Here is a 17,567-nt window from a genome sequence, read left to right on the forward strand (position 1 = left end):
TGAAAATACAACATTATTTGATAGCATTTTCTGTGGTGTCTCTCCATATTTGAACTACATTAGGAAAGCTTGGTAGTAGGGCATGAACTCAATCAGCTAAGATCTTATGATGTCTTCAACTTTCTGACTTTATGTGCTTTAATCACTTCCTGCGTCTTTTGTTAGCAGCTCTCAAGGCCTTAAACTTAACCTCCATAGTAGCTGCATTAAGCTGCTGCAGTGCCTATTTGCGTAGATTGGGAAAGGAATCTACCTGTGTCCGTTCAAGAAATCACTGTTTGTCCTTGCCCATCAGCTGGAAATTGGTTTTCTTTGGCTGCTCTGGAGTAGCTGTCTATTCCTGAAGCAGGTTTTAAAAAGCTTTGCATGATCATCTGATTGCCTAAAACTATTTTGTGAATTGAGTTGCAAAAGTATGAGTTACATAAGTTTGATTGGCAATGTTTTCAGCTGGCATAGCTGTTTTGTAAGAATCTTTATCCTTTTCCTGGACATGTAGAGAGGTCAGAGACCAGAGTATCTTTCATCGTTACGAAGTGCACTGAAAGTGCACTTTACCATTCTGAGTAAGATAATTTACTGATTTTTTTTTAAACTGGATGTTGATGGAAAATTAGTAATAGCTGCCAGCTGACTAATGTTTTTTCCCCCCTTAGGTTGTCATGTGCATTAGCTTGAACAATCTACCTTGGCTTCAGGGTTTGGAAAACTGAGTTGTATTTTCACCGGCATCCTTACTATAAACCTTTTCTGTATGTTGATGGCACATTTACTCATTTTACCTCTTCACAATGTATTCAATTTCTTGTCATCCTTTCTGCACTGTGCTGGAGATCAGACTGCTAACATACATGTCTCCGAATGTTTCCCAATTTGACTGCCTCCTGCTTTGGAGTTGTTAGTTCCATGTGCTTTACTCTGCAAATGTATGCAATGGCTTTCCATTCTATTTGGTATCACATCAGAGCCGGTAAAATCTCTAAGTAAGCCTGCCCCTTTCTGCTGTGTTGAATCATACTCTTAGGTTACGATGCTAAAGAATTTGCCTGAACTACATGCTTTACATACTTCCCTTTATGCTGTCTTGTATTATAGTGTATTATATCAGTCCATTGCTGCACTGAATTGAGAACTCTATCCACATCTTCACAAAAGCTTTAGTCCTCTTTCCTTGCAAGACCAATAAAGGGGTGATAAATGTTCTCCTTGCTTAATTGCAGTTGGACGTTGACTTTTTTCAAGTTCAAATGTATGCCAAACCACAATCATACGGTGTCATTCAGATTTGCTGTCATCGAGTTTTTCACTAATCTCCCAGAGAAAAACCTGGTGGCAGCATAGATTTTGGGGTACCTCACCGTGGACTGATTAACCTCGGTCTGTAGTTCCTGAGGTGAAAACTGCATTGTTAGCAATGATACAGTGCGACAAGAAGCCTGTTCTGTGTTTGTGCTCTAGTTTTGTAATAACATGAGTGATGAGGCATCTTTTCTTTTTTAGTGCTAAACCAAGACAATCTATAACAAATCTCATGGCCAGAGCATTTTTTACTTTTTTTTTGGTGAAGTTTTTTGTTTTCTTTGGCTTTTGTTTGCTTTCCTTTGCAAGACTCCGAAGACCTGAGGATTTTTGTAGCCAAGAGCCATGAATTCAATGTCTATCCTTCATGGAGCAGATGATGCCCTGTTTTGTAGTCAGCATCTAGAAGCAGGCTTTTATTACTGACACTGTGAAGACTGGGCAGCAGTACTTCTTGGGCTGCCCAGCCTTATGCCACAGCACCGCGGGTTCCTCGTTTGACGCGAAGCAAAGTAAATTACTGCAGGTCTGGACCTCGCATTCAGAATCTTTGCTGACAGTTTTGTGTTGGTGCCTCTCCCTCCCCTTTCTCAAGGTCGTTCCTGTGTGCCAGCACAAACTGGCATACTCATAGCTGTAACACCTCCAGAGTTCAGTGATCCTTTGATAATGCCTAATACCACTTCTAGTCCTTCGTTTACTGCCATGGTTTTCCGCTGAAGCGGGGGAAAGGGGCCCTCCTTCTGCAAGTCTCGACTTCTGACTCGCTGCCATGCTGCTTCCGACGGACTCCCCTTTCCTTTTGTTTCCATGCTGAAAGCAGTGCTGATTCCGGAGGAGGCTGCTGGGCGTTCTCGGCGTTCTGCTGCTCGTTCGAGGGGAGGGGGAAAGGGAGGAGAGGCCCTTCTCCCTTACTGTCCGCTCCCTGGCGAGGCCGGGCCGGGCCGCAAGGAGTTAAGGGCCGCTGCCGCCCGCGGTTCTGTCTGGAGCCACCGCACGCTCATTGGTTGCAAAAAGGTGAAATTGAAACCACGGTAAACTTTTGACCCTGTAGCAGTTCTTGTGGAACGCCTTCCCCTTGCCAAGAGCAGAGGGCTTCTTTCCCCCCACCCCCCTCCCCCTTTTCCTGTATTTTTTTCGCTGTGATCGTGCTATGCTGCATGCAGCCTCCCCGAGGGAGGAGGAGGAGGACGAGAACAAGGGAGTAGTTTGCTTGTGTGCCGCTAACGTCAAAGCTGGAATTTGCCTTCGCGGCTAGTACCAGCTATCTTCTAAAAGTCCCATCGCTAAACAAGTAGGAATCCATTTTTTCAGTTGACAACATGTTTCCGTATGGTTGAAGGAAAAAAAAAAAACAACAACAAAAACACGCACCCCCCCCCCTACCCCCAAAACACACCACAAAAACAAACCAAAAAAACAAACCAAAAAAACCCCCAACTCTAAGCAACCTGCAAATTGATGCTGACGATCAGGGCTAATTAGAAAGTGGGGAAGGGAGCATGAGTCACCCGGTGCGCTGGTTTCAGCGAGCTCAGTTGCTTAATAAATGTGTTGTTTTTAATAAAAGATTGAAGTGGTGTCTCCTTACTGAAATCCGACGGAAAAATGTCTCAGTATTATTATTTAGTTCATACTAAGTTGATTCAGTCCTTGAATTAAACACGTATTTACCTAACTACTTTTTTATTTCTGCGTCTTCCTTAAACAAGAAAACCCCCAACACCTCAGTCTGAGAGACAAATAGTGTCAGCTGAATTTCACTGCCAAATTGTGAAGTGTCAGGGACCCAGAGTAGCCAATGTTAGAAATTTTTATTTCGGTTGTGTTGCTCCAGCAAATTCTGGACTTAATTAGCGTGTCTCACTTTCATACTATGCAGATTTTATCACAAACCCGAAATACCTGTGGCCGAGAAAATTCACCTTCCCTGTGTAGCTTTGCTAAGCCAGACGAATTATAGCAGAATTACATTTTCGACGAAGTATGAATACAACATTTTGTTATTTCATGTTTCTTTCCCCTTATATGTGTCTCTTTTCAGTGACGAAAGAATCGCTGACTTGATTACTGCATCGGCTTCCATTTCCTCCCTCACTAGCTCGTAGGCACAGATATGGGCCAGTTCTTGCTGGAACATTAAATTTACTGAATGTTGAGTGCCGCTTAATCAAGGAGTCACTCAGCACCTTACCTAGAGATAACATTCAAAACTCTTCCTGAACAAAGAAACCTGATGCCTGAGTACTTCAGTCCGTTGTTTTCACGTCTGTCCTGTCTTGTTCTTGCAAATAGTTTCGTCGATTTATATAGGGTGTTCATTTTCCTAATTCGAGATTAGGCTGTGATTTGGACTCTTTGAAAATTGAGTTCTGTAAGCAGTTTAGTGGTTAAGAAGTGTTTACTTCAGAGCAGTAATAATACAGCAGTATTAATTATCTTCCTAGCTGGCTTCCTGCTTCTGATGTGCTACTTAAGCATCTTTTTTATAATCAGCTGTAGTTTAGTGCAAGGTGCAGTGTTCTCTTTTTTTAGTCCTGTACTTCCTGTCTGAATTCGTTTTCGGTTCTTCCCATGTAAACAAGCTTTCCACTTTCTAAATGCTAAGCTTTTCCCTGTGGCATGCCCTTTAACTTTCTCACAGAGCCGTGTAGGTATTTTTTTTGATGTTTTTGTTCTTTGCTCCAAAAGCTATGTAGGTATAACAGCATTATAATTCACTTGAGGGGCAGCATCATTTCTCTCTCTCCCTCTTTCTCTCTCTCTCTCTCTCTCTCTGTTGTTATTATGATACAGTCATAAGAGGGTCACTGTAATCACTTTACTGTCTTGAGGGTTGGGGATGTGTGATGATGTCCTCACATATGTCTAGAGATGTGTAGATTAATATTCCACACTGCTTCTAGGATGCCTGTTGTTTTGTTAAACACAACTAACCTCGTAGGACATTTATACCATCTTTCACAATTTCTTTGATTTGTGTGCACAAGCCGTAACTGATTAATTTGCTGCCTTCCTTTTCCTTCTTCCTTCCCTGTTAAAACTGTTTGATGAGATACCTGGTTTTAGCAGTGTGGACTGGAGCTACAAATGATGTGATGTAATGAAGAAATAAATACAACATTGTAATGTGCTAGAAATTTTAGAATACATGTCTCGTGCAGTGTATATGTCTGTTTAATGAGGGAAAGCCTTTACTTACGTTTTCCTGTTTCTGTGTTTGAGTTTGTTTCGTGACTGCTGCCCGATTAATCTAAAAATTGAATTCAGCAGAGAGATCTAGGAAGAAACAGACTAATTTAGTTATGCCTCATGAGGCTTCCTAACTGCATTTTAGAAAATTATTCACATCTTCGTGTTACAAACAAAAAAGGCTTGCGAGCCTTCCTTCCCCCACACCCTCCTGTATAGCTGTATAAGGCTTCTGTTGTCTGTATTCATATTGGGATGTCACAGATGTGTAGACCCTTCTGGGTTCTTTTCTCATATGAAACTCTAATGACCATTCCTCCTTTGATTCCTTTCTCAGGCAAATTGGCATAGACTATACAAAACGAAATTTAGGTCACAAATAATTTTTAAATTATTCTACTTGAGTGAATGGAAAATTTAGCTGCCAGTATTTGTATATACTGAAAATCTACAGAAAAGCATGGCAGAAGATGGTTGGCATAAAAATATCACCAAGGGAGTGTGCAGTTTTATTGAGAAATAGAAGTGTGCAATTGAGTTTTAAAGCTATATTTATGCTGTCCTGAAGATTAAAGGCAGCACCTGTGCTGTTAAAACAACTAGGAGTATTAGGAATAACTAATTTTAAAGAAATACTTCTAATTTTGTGTATTTTAATTTCAATTTGAATATAGACATTTCTGCTCTATTTTGAGATTAGCTACTGTCAATACCGTATTTCCTGTCTGTCAGAAGAGTGAATTTAGATTTCAGATCTTAGCATAGATGTAGGTTTCCTTGAGGTACAGGGAACACCACGTGTTTCATCTCTTGATTCCGTACATTGAGGTGTCAAGGTAGACAATTTGTATTTGCTCGGGGACCGTAGTAGTTGCACAGATGTGCAAACGGTTTAGTTGAGCAAGCAGTAGCAGTGATCTTCCATTCATTAAAAATGATTTTGCTCTAAGCAAACATTTATTTTTTTCATGGTCTTGAGGCAGGTTATTTATGCATAGGAAAAGTAAGCGTTTACAGAAACAGGAAATTGTTCTTTATTTCACACGACATATCTCGTACCAACATCCTTTCATGTTTGGCTACTTTATATCCCAACACTCAAAAGGTAAAAAATCTATTGATGCAGCATAATTTCTGGTTGTTTAATAAGATGCTGAGATTAAATTAAACATTTAGCTAAATTATTTAAGGTGCTTCTCATTATTGTTGTGTTGAACTCTGTTCCTTCAAATACGTCTGCCCTTGAAAGTATTGTGTATTTCAGCTGGCTGCAAGTTCATGACTGCATGCCACCCAGTTTCTGGCACTTTTTTTTCAGAGGGTGATCAGTGCTTCTGTCCAGTAGTAGAGGTTTGGTAGTGTGGAGTGCTGCGGTTTTTGGAACTGCCTTTTAGTATTTAGGAAGAGGGACTGCAGTTACTGTGAGCATGTTTTTATAGGACATAATAATGGTGTCCTGTTGTTTCCTACTAGTTCCATAGTTAGAAGTCCCACTGTGGTAACCCGGACATCACATCCTGTTTCTTTCTTTCTGGTATTTGAGCTAGAGATTTTTCTGTTTCTGTGTATGTATGTATGTATGTATGTATGTATGTATTTGGTAAATTTTAAGGTTTTTTTTTTTTTTTTTTTTTTTTTTTTTTGTGTGTGTGTGGTTTTTTGTTTGGTTTTTTTTTTAATAACTGTTTACCACCTCTTTTTGGATACCAGTCTTTAAGGACTTAGCTATGTTAAAAACACCCTAAATATATTCTACAACCCCTCAACTGAAGCTGTCAGTTATATTGAAAGCCCGAATTACCTCTTCCAGCAGAGTAGCTTGGAAATTAGTCAAGATTGAAGTCCCCCTTCAATATTTTCTTGACCTGCTGTGTTTGAGCATACCAATTCTCACTGGCAGCATCATGCAAATGAGTGGCATGGCTGCATCATGCCCAGTTGCCTCTTCCTTAAAAATGCTATATCCTGAATAAACTCATCTAGCCAGATAACTTACTACCTGTTCACAGCTGGGTTCTGAGCATAGCAGTTGTTCTGAGGCTAGAATGCTGCTCACACACGTCTTTGGAGCTGTGATGAGCTGCAGTGACCAGCTTCACCACGGTGCTTTGTTTGGAAGCTGACAAGTGACAGATTCTTACAAGTGTCTGGCAGTGTGTGCTGAAGGCATAAGGATAAAAAAATAGCTCATTTTATAACTGTGTGTTCACTGGGGCACCATTTTTCTCTGTCAGACATTTTGTTTGCTGTTAGCATGGTCCTTTATCTATCTGTTGCTCTGACTGGCAAACCGGGATGTGTAGGAAACAAATTAACAAGTAATGACGTTCCAGACATAGATCAAACACATTATTTATCAAAGGAACAGGAGACAAATTCCAAATATCTTCCACCTCTCACCATCTCTTAGCTAAAAGTGTCCTGTCATACTAATACATGCGAAGTGAAAAAGGCTCACATTAATTGTCTTGTCTGAAAAATAGACCAGGAGTTCGTGGTGTTTACTAAACATAAACACTGCAGGGGAACTGGTAGATGAAACCTGAGAAGGTCTGAAAAATCAGTCTCCCTAAGATGGAATATATAATATAAAATGAATGTGAATGTGCGTGAAATTAAGAATATTTACCACGGTGCAACACGGTGTGCTTCACTGGCGTTTTAGATGGCACCTTTTTTTTGGTGGGTTTTTTTTGGGTTTTTTGTTTGGTTGGTTGGTTCATTGGTTGGTTGGTTGGGTTTTTTGTTTTTTTTCTTTTCTTAACTGAAAGTCCTGATTCAGTGAAGTCTCTGAGTCATTTATTACCTTGTAAATCACCTTTTTTTTCTGTGGGAGGGAGAAAGAGCAGAGAATGATCAAATGCCTGTGTTTTGGAATAGTATTTTATTAGTTACTGTACTGATGGGGGAAGTGCTGGATTAGCACAGTGGTGTATCAATACAACTAATATAATTTCCTATTTGCTTCATAATGTAAATATATGTGCTTTCATCCTAAAAGGTAATGAAAGACACCCTAGTGTAAACTAGTTACAGTACACGAAAACCTCTTTATTTACTCAGTGTACTTGAGTTTCTGTTTCAGTAGTTTGTTACGTTGCACTTTCAGATTCACAAAGCTGTAATAAAGGTTCAGTGTCATTTTTTATCTGCTGCATTTGCCCCTCCCTCAGAGATTAAAAAATATGTTGGGTCTTACACACTACAATTTTAAGTGTATTGTATTTGGGTTCTTTTTTAAAAAGGCACAGTATTTATCTCTGAAACACTTAAGGGTGATCACAAATGCAACCCTTTATATGTCTTCTTTTAAAAAGTAACCATTGTGTTTACCGTATCTGGCCCGTTATATATATAGGTGTATTTTTAACCTGAACCCAGTGTGGTGTGTTCTGTCTTTAGGTGTCTGTCATATTGTTGTTGTCTGTGCCACAGGTAACAATATGACTTGTCGCTTAGCCATCTCATCCAGACTGTAATGTAATGATCTTTATGTGTTTTGAAAATTGGATCCAAAAACCTACCATATGTAAACTTAGATTTGCTAGCCAGACTGTGTTGGATGCCAAGTTTCCACGTGATGTGAATTGATTATCTTTGTAGCTCATCCTGAGAGTGGGTAAATCAGTCAAAGGTCAGTATGTTGAGCTCATTGAGATCAAAACATGCTGAATGATGTTTTTGTTTGAGCACTCTTGGGTTTTGGTTAGCAGGCTTTAGACAGGAAATTGTTTGCTCACATATTGAAACTTGTACTGATGTGGTGTGATCTGATGGGGAAGCTGACTGCACAACCCCAAATGCCAAGCGCTTACTGCATGGCTGTGCCTTGTTATAAGCACCCTAATAACCTTTGATAAGCTCTCCAATAACCTAAACTAATTCACGTGAATCAAAACAGACCACAGTGTTAATTTTTTTTTTTTTTATTAAGATGTTAAGCAATTGGCTAATACCTCTGTATTTAGAAGAGGAACATCTGGGTTTAGAGTATGGACAACCGTTGAATGGTCAACTGTTCAACATATAGCAGAGATGACAATTACATGAAATTACTTATTATTTATTATTTTTGTTTTTCAGGATGTGACTTAAAATGACTTCTGATTCTGAAGGTCCTCTGAAAAATATGCAGTGCTTGAATGTTTGCTAAGGACTAGTAAGTGTCTGATCTCGTATTTGGACTGTATATACCTGAACATTTTTATAGCTACAGTTTAGTATATGAGAAGCATGTACTTTAAAAAAAGAAAAGGAGGGGAGGGAAGAAAGAAGAAAAAAACACAAACAGAAAACCTTACTGCACCACTGCTAGAAAGTGAAATTGCTGCTTATATTCTTGTGGATTCCTGTCTATGTAAGTGGAAACATCAGTTGTTTCTGTAGCCAGTCTTAGAGCAAAAGAATCTCTGCATAATATCAAGAATATTTTGAATCAGAAATTTTACTGGAAACCTTTGATACTTTTTTATGTATATTTGAGGGAGGTACAAGGTTGAAATAACAAATTTCTACCAAGTATACAGAATTTCAGAATGGAATATCCACTAGTTTTATTTATTACGAAAACTTAAATATTGCAGGCTGCATCTTGCAAAAATGTGTGACTTATATATTGGTTTTTAGGAGGGAGGATTATACTTAATATTTTAACATTATATACAATTTTAAAAATTCCAGGGCATCCTTGTGATTCATTGAAATGAACTTGTTTGATTTAATTCTTATCCTTATTGGCTTATCCTGAGTAATGCTAAGTTCTGCTTAGTCAAATTTTCAAACAAGAAATTAGCTCAGACAGAAGAGCTTCCAAGGATGCAAGATAGCACAAGTACACATACTTAATATAGGAAAAACCGGTGGTTTCATGGGGCCAACAAAGAATGAAAAATGTTTTCATGCAAAAAGACATGATTTAAGAAAATATTTTGTGTATGTTTTAAATTAGTATTGTATAGTTGTGCAATAGGGAGGGTAGTCAACTGTTTCAGCGAAACAGATATAAAAACTAAATCTGAAGCATGTAATTGTATTTTTGGGCCCCTGCTAGGACAAAACCTTCTCACTTGCCATGTCCTGTTTGGTGAATAGGTCTTTCATCTACAAGCTACTGAGATCGTGGGCACAAGGGAGTGTCGCTTGAGCTGGGCAAGGAAACGAGTGCATTGAAAGACAAGCTAGCAGAAAGCAATCTAAGGAATATTAAGTTAGTAGCTTTCCAAATTCTGTGGGGGTGAGTTGAGTAAGACCAGGGAAGAAATAGTTATATTGAACTGAAAACTCTCTCCTTACTGTGCTTAGTAATTTCAATGTCATTTTGGCTTGAATGCTCTGTAGGAAATGGCCTAAGGAACTTTCCCCATTGCACATGTACTGTATTGTTGGCATATGCATGGTTTTCCTGTTACTCTAGGGCATAAGTATAGAATACAATGGATTTTGCCCTGTCAAAATACTGAAACCCTGGCAGGTTGGACACTGCTACTCATAAACGTTCATGATTTCTTTAAGTTCTATGGTTTTGTTTGGAACACATGTTTGTACATGTGCTGTTGCAATGGATGGATTTGTAATTACTGGAACTTATTTTATTTGCCACGGGCAAAACCCAGTACCTTTTTAACAACTCATTTATGCTTTTCACTGAGAAGTGAATAGACCTGACGTGTGAAAAGTGTATGGTACATTGCAAAGGATGTAGGCATGAGCACCTTAATAATAAGGGCTGGTGTTTTTTCAGCAGAGTTACTGCTGAGCAAGAAGGTCGCTGTTATTTTTTGTTTCCTTGAATTAGGAACAATGTTGGAAAATTTAAGATTATACCTGAAAAAAATGTTGCAAATACTCAGGAAAGTTTGGAAATTTTACTCCAGATATTGCTGCTTTTGGCCCCACTCCATTGGTGGGGTTGGGATTGTCATAATATAGTGGTTCATTAATGCTACAATCAATGGAATTAAACAGTGCCTTGCTTTGAAGATTTTGTTTTGGGTAATTTATACTGATCTAAAGTTCAATAGAATTTCTTGTATTTGCCCAGTTTTATGTAGTGACTGAGCTATTCAGTCACATTAAGCTAGCTTTTAGATTTATTTTAATCATGCAAATAGCAGAAAGAATTTCACTCTAATTACTTTCTTTAAGAAATGCTTTATTTAGGTAGGTAATATTGTGTAGTATAACCATCAGAGAAGCCTTTCTAGCTAGCATTAGTGGTTCATAAGTCAGAAATAATGTTGTTGCCTCTTAGCTCAGAAAGCAAGTATACAAAGATGCCTTTTGAAACCTGTATTTCAGAGCTGTCTTTTGAAATACTTAAGAAAAACTCACCAAAATAGCCTTCGTTTTGGAAAAAACTTCTTGGCCCATTAGAAATTACAGGTTCATCTTCAATGAACAAACATGACACCTGGTACTTCTAAAACTGGCAATTTCTTTCATTATTAACTCACTGAGTAGTAGCTTCTTTTGCAAATGCTTCCTGTAGCTGGGAAAATAGTTAGACCGTTCATTATTTGTACTGTATATCCATCTGTATTGGGAAGAAGCTTCTGTTATTTCCTTAGCTAAACAGTTACAGAGTTGTTCTAGGCATGACCTACCTGCTCAGCTTGTAATTATATTCTTAGGGAAAGGAAAACACACCTGCGGCAGCTCTGCAGCTTCAGACCTGAAGCTACTTGGGTGTAAGAGTAGGGAAACAGCCTATGGAAATTACTGATTTTTCCTTCCTTGTCCAAGCTCCTATATTTATCTATGTTTCTGACACAAAATGTAGTAATTTTGGTTTGCTATTTAATTGCATTGTGAGTTGTCTCTCAGTACAAGTAAATGTTAAACCAAAAATGCCATTTCTGTTCTACATCGTTTAATACAACCATGTAGCCTTCAAAATTATGTTACAGTGAAATGTCTGTCCTGGCTCAAATTTTCAACTGCTTAATGTGTTTCAAATGCTTCCTTCTCTTAAACAGAATTTACTCTTGGCTTCAGGCATACTTGCTTTGTTCACATTCTTCCTGAGCTAGCCTTAAGAGTTACCTTTTAAGCTCTTCCTTTCTACATCCACATTAGCTCTTAAACCTTCAGCTCTGTCTATACTCTGCCTGTAAATATAGTTCCAGGGAGGGAAGCATCAGTCCTGGAACTGTGCGCATGTGTCACCTACAGCATGACTGAAGATGCAGCCCCAGCTGTGAGGTCTGTAGTCCTCTGTAATGCTGAGTATCAGTTTCAGATAATCAACTGCTTTTTGCATGATCATAAGCTGGTTGTAATCTCTTTTCTCCAATTTCTTAGCTGTTCAGATGAGTGGTTTTTCATTCAGCTGAATTAAGCTAATTGAAGGAAATACGATCCTTTCAGTTGTCCAGTTCTGTACTGTCATCTAGTGGCCTAACAGTGTATTTTTCTTGAACTTTATGTAAAGTAGGCCACTTTGTATGTATTTGGGTGTTTTTTTGCCCTGGAGGAATAGCTGAATGGATAAAGGTCTTCGGACTTGCCCTTCCATCTCTCTGTTTGGTTTGTCTTATTCATCCTGTTTCTTTATCAAATATTTATATGTAAGAAAGACCAAGTGCTTATCTGTACAGTTCATGCCCATAGTACAGAGTTAGGCATCTTTTGTAATTGTTTATTTCACAGGGAAAATTATGTTTGATTGTTGGGTTTAATTCTGTTGTCATTTTGAAAACATGTTATCCTTCCTTTTGTAATGTATATTGATTGGCATGAGGACTGGCTATGATACAATTTTATGTTAAGCATTGTAACATTTTCTTAGCTGCAAAGAGAATTTGTACTTTAAAAAGATGCCATTTTATTTCTGGGCTTTTTACACGTTTTAGAGTTGTCCGTTCCTCTGTCCTGTCTAGCTTTCAAAATTTTCTACTGCTGTAAGAAGAATGTCCTTTTAAATTCTCCATGTGTAGAATTAAAAACCTCCATGCTGCTTCGTGCAAATCTGTTCTTGTGTGTCTTTGTCCTTTCAGTTTAGACTTTAGAAAAAAACTAAAGCAGATTCCTCCCGCCACCCAAGAAGCCAGTATGCAAAAATTCAGTCAGTCAAGGTTAGTAACCTCAGAAGTAATACACACACTTCTTTTTCTTTTTTCTTAGATATCTTGTCCTGGAAGAAGTTAGTTGATTGTGTGCCCTTTCTGAGGGGCTGGTTATCTTTACTACAAGGATGCACTGCTGACTTGGATTTTACTAACTTTTTGTTCAACAGGGTGCTCATATTCTGTTCTGCAGAGCTGCTTGAGCCAGTTGGCCACCAGCCTCTGATACCTTAACATAAACTTCATTCAGTTCTGTCAGTTCCTTGTCTTTGTGATATATGATCACTGGCTCCTGGGAATTTGGTCATCCTAGGCCAGTTTCCTTTAACAAGTGTCATAATGGTAGTTTTTGCTTGTGGAGACAAAGAACTTTTTCTGTGAAAGATTTCTTAGTGCCTGGGTTATGTTATGTAAAAAGGTTCTCTCTAACTGACAAGTCTAGCACTATTAACTAAGTATTTAGCACCATTTATTGCCTCTGCTGTGTAGGGTAAACAACTGCAGTCTGAATGAGAATGCAGTAAATTAAATTCACACTTAATTTGGAAATTTCTGTAAAAAAGGAAATAATAATGCTAAATTTCCAACTGCCCGGATCTATTTTATCTCATTGTAGTACAAAAGACCAAAACAAAGTTTTTAGATTGTTTTATGGTTCTAGTTATGTTCTAAAATACTCCTACCAGATACATAGCATAGATCCATTAAATTTTTTTCCTCCCTCAGCGTGTTGTTGAGCCTAGCATAGCTGGACCTGACACAGCTTTCTTCTCTCATCTGTGTCTCTGCTCCTTTTTGGCCTTGGGAGTGAGGGTGCATGAGCGTTTTATATATATACAATCCGCCAGATTTGTTTAATGTAACTAGACTTCAAGAAAATCACCGGATATTTTCTTGGGCTATGGCCCTATCTTTGCCGCGAAAGCAATAGAAATGAAAGATGGTTGAGGTCTTTGCTTGCCTTGGCGTCAAAGTTTTAGAAAACTGTATTGATTTTAGAAGGTATAGCGAGATGTGAAAACTATAGTAACCTGTAAAGATGGTAATAGTAATATGTTGGCTTTATGCAGAGATGGATATGAAACTCCTGTGAGCCCCTTGATATACTCCTAAGGATGAAAATTATTTGCTTCTGCAACTGTGTTTAGGTATAACATTAATTTATTGCTTTCTTTTCAGGTTATCTAAATATATGTTTAAATACTGACAACCTTTTATTTTTAAGACTAACTGGAGCTATACAGTGGTCCCAGTTCAATGATGCAAATTTTAAATATCTCTGAAAAAAATAAAATGGATTTTTAACCTTTACTTTTGCTTACAGTTATAGAAAGCTTTAATAACCTGTGTTTTGGCCAAATACAGGGTAGATTTTAAAGAAAGGTAAGCAAACACTTTTTAGTAGCAAAAAAGTTTATGGATTAAGAAAATTCACTTGTAAATCGATAAAAATAAATTACTTATCTGGACAAGTTCTCTGTATTTTGAATTAGTATTTTGAGTGTTTTATTCACAATTATTATTTCATTGCTTTTAAGAGTTGCTGATCCATGGTCAAGATGAGTGGATTAGGAGAAAACTCCTTAGATAGTTTGACTAATGAGTCAAGGAAGCGCAAGCCATTGCCCTGTGATACACCAGGTGCAAGGTAGGTTTACATAGAACTTTCCTGGTTTTAAATGAGCTTTTAAAAATGCTTTTCAAATTTGCATTGCAATTTAAAGTTCTATCGAAAGAATTTCTTTTGCTGAAAAACTCTGTAGGCCAACTTCTGCTGTGAAGAGAGGTGGCTACTATTAGGTGTAGATACACCAAAGTTGATAAACTCTGCTTTTTAATTAGATTCCTGTGGAAGTTTTAATACAGTGGACATATCATAGAATAGATTGTGTTGGAATTGACCTCAAAGATGGTCTAGTTCCAGTTCCCCTGTCATGGGCAGGAATACCTTCCATTAGATAAGGAATCCCTTTCAAAGTTGTGATTGCAAGGCGAAAGAAGAAAAACCTCTTGCTTCACAGGAATTTTAAAGATGTCAGTCATCTCATATCTGGTAATTCATTTGACAGGCCTTATTTCAGGTGGTTACATTTAGCAAAGAGTATTGCAAGAGGTTGAGCTTTTTGCTGGTTTGTTTGTACTTCCATTTCTTTCAAGTTCATCTTAAATGCTGGCAATCTATGCTACCTTGCTGCCTGTCACCCAACTCTGTCAGGTACTGTTGTCTGAGGGACTCAGTTTTCTGTTCCCCACAGGCTTCATTGCTCTCTGCCACATGAAGTGTTCTCTTTTATCCTTTCATGTTCTTCTTCCCATAGAGTATTAACTTTTATTAAATTCGTTGTCATGTGTTGTGTGTACTAATATTTGTCCCTTTTCTATATACATCCTCAGTGCCCTATGCCAATTGCCTTCATCATTCAACAGATTGTGTATGAGACCCTTAAATGCTTCCACTGTATCCCAGTGTCTTTTTATGAGTGTCCTCCATTCCATTTTCTCTTTCCCTTTCTACAGCGTCTCTCTATCCATTCAGGAGTTCTTTTTCAGATTGTCACTCTTCATTAGCTTTCTTTATCTTTCAGGCTCCTGCTTTGTTATGTATTTGTTTTCTCCAATGTTGATCCATGCATATTTTCATAACTCCTTCACTTGGTTTCTTCTCAAAGAATGATTATTCTCTTTTAATTACCTTGATGTGCCCATTCTTGCTCTTGCCCTGAGTCCTTTTTTTCCTATTCTTGCCCTACTGTGTATGACATCTCTCCCTGTTGATTTAGGCTCTTTACTCAGCCCATTACCTTGTGTAGGAAAAGGAATTTCAGAGACACTTTATCCAGCAACATTAGGTTGTCTGGGATTCTGCTTTTCTTGCATGTTGAGATGGCATTAAGGTCCTAATGCCTAGAAATTTATGAGGTCTCACCATCTATAGTCATCCCTTTACAATCAAACTGAAGGGAGTTAACAGAATGCAAAAATTCAGTTTCATTTGTCTAGTAAATTTTAAGTAACTGTAAAGCAATTTCTAAGATTAAAATATACTTTTTGTATGCGTGCTACAATTTTATAACAAAAGCGGCTGCTCTTTTCATTAAATCTGACAGTAGAGTAATAGAGTAAAAACAGGAGGAATTTTTTTACTATGAGCTTTCTTCTATCCTCTTGATGTAAATTTGTACTTAAAATTCTTTTAAAATATGTAAACCAAACAGCAATGCAACAAACCACATACATTTGCCCTTCAGATTCATGCTTGCTGTAAGAATAACTACTGCCTAGGTTTAATGGGTGGGTGTTAAGTGAAGTACATTATTGTGCACAGAGTGAGCACAGGTTTTGTATAGGATGGTATACAAAACAATGTTTTTGATTCCTAGTCTGGTCTGCAGCAGTGAGAAGCGTCGACGTGAACAGGAAAGCAAATACATTGAAGAACTGGCTGAACTGATATCTGCTAATCTGAGTGACATTGACAATTTCAATGTCAAACCAGATAAATGCGCTATTTTAAAAGAAACTGTGAGACAGATTCGACAAATAAAAGAGCAAGGTACAGTTCCCTGCTAAATCAAAATTAATAGTTAAATGTGTTGTGATTCTTTTTTTGGAGCAATAGTTACTTGGGAAATTGAGTAGTGGTTTTCACAATAGCATGCAATTGAGCATGCTATTTGGATTTTGACTTGATTCAAACCATAAATGCACCTTAAGTAATTTCCTGTTTAAAAGTAAACAAGTATTTATCATCACTTTTTATTGGGAATCAGGATTTTAAAACTTTGTATGGCCTTTCTTACCAGTTTTGTACCACAGATAAGGTAAAAAAGGAGATGGTACTCTACCATCTGCTTGTACACTATACCAAATACTTACCGGTATGAAGAATACATGCTCTTGCCTTTCGCTTTGAGGAAACATATCCCTTCCTTGCAGGCAAGCCTCCAGTCAGAGATAGTGATTTTTATGGGTTTTATTAAATTGCTTTCTTAGTGTGATTGAATGTACTCAGAATATAGCCAGCTCAAGAAAGGAGAAAGAAGCCATGCATCGTATCTCGGTAATTTCGGTCAGCTAGGGTAAACCTAAGTGATATAACACTTTTTTTTTTTTAACTGACAGGTGTATGCAAAAGCCATGTTTGAAGTATAGAGTGAGGCATATATATAATTTTTTAAACACCACTCCACCCCCATCTCCACCTCCCAATGTCTAGCCTCCCAAGCTTACGTGTGTCATTTGGGCAGTAAAGCGTTAGAAAAACGGAGTATGCTGTGGCGTATACCTGTCTTACTTGTTGTGGTAAATTGCCACATCTTATTAAGACATGCTAAAACAATTTTTAAAAATCAGCTTATTTTTAAAAGTTTTTTGTAGTGTCATCTAGTGTATTCTAATGTTTCATTGTAGAGTTGAGTCATTGTACTTCTCTTGTGGTCTGCTTAACCAGCCAGCAAGTATCACAAAATAAAGTTCACATTTTTTTTTCTGTAATCCTGCTGCATGGCATGGGTTCCCATTCCACCTTCTCCTGCAATCAATTAACTTAGGATATTTTGATTCTTAAAATTTAGTTTTATTATACGCATGCACGCACGTACACACACATGTATACAGATACACACAACCGTTAACATGAATCAAAGCCTTTTTGTAGAACAGTGGTGATGGCATCTGAAGACTGTGACCAATGATAATGAGATGATCAAAATAAAAACACAAGAAAGGGAGATATATAGAGTGTGTTTAATAGCTATTGGAAGACTCAGCAGATATTCGTTAGACAGTGTCTGAAAAACAACAAGAAATATTCACAAAGCATGTTTATCCTGTCGGCTTCAACTGCCAAGTCAATTCATGTGAGCCAAAAGTTTGGCAGTATGTGGCCGTGACGTTTTTTCTGGTCTTAGTGACCAACACTATATGAGCCCTTCTCTCATTTGTGCTTCTTTTTGCCTTTATTTCACACTCTTTCTAGGGTCTGGCTTGTAATATTAAAATGTGGCCATCACG

At 37.9% G+C, this 17,567-nt stretch overlaps 1 protein-coding gene across 8 annotated transcripts in view; it reads left to right on the top strand.

The window, feature by feature from the left end:
* NCOA3 (nuclear receptor coactivator 3) overlaps positions 1 to 17,567 on the top strand; it is a 53,560-nt gene that overhangs the window by 14,347 nt on the left and 21,646 nt on the right. For 4 of the 8 annotated variants that reach the window (XM_066199291.1, XM_066199292.1, XM_066199289.1 and 1 more), the window contains 4 exons: positions 8,575 to 8,650; positions 12,486 to 12,563; positions 14,093 to 14,202; positions 15,947 to 16,107. In XM_066199291.1, coding sequence (XP_066055388.1) covers positions 14,105 to 14,202; positions 15,947 to 16,107 — 259 coding nt within the window. In that variant the 5' untranslated portion in view covers positions 8,575 to 8,650; positions 12,486 to 12,563; positions 14,093 to 14,104. Of the gene's footprint in view, positions 1 to 8,574; positions 8,651 to 12,485; positions 12,564 to 14,092; positions 14,203 to 15,934; positions 16,108 to 17,567 lie in introns of all 8 variants that reach the window. The other 4 variants (XM_066199294.1, XM_066199297.1, XM_066199296.1 and 1 more) reach the window with 2 other exon arrangements.

The sequence above is a fragment of the Chamaea fasciata genome, unplaced genomic scaffold, assembly GCF_029207755.1.
Source record: "Chamaea fasciata isolate MVZ Bird 193981 ecotype frontalis unplaced genomic scaffold, bChaFas1.0.hap1 SCAF_17, whole genome shotgun sequence".
Classification (NCBI taxonomy): Eukaryota; Metazoa; Chordata; class Aves; order Passeriformes; family Sylviidae; genus Chamaea; species Chamaea fasciata.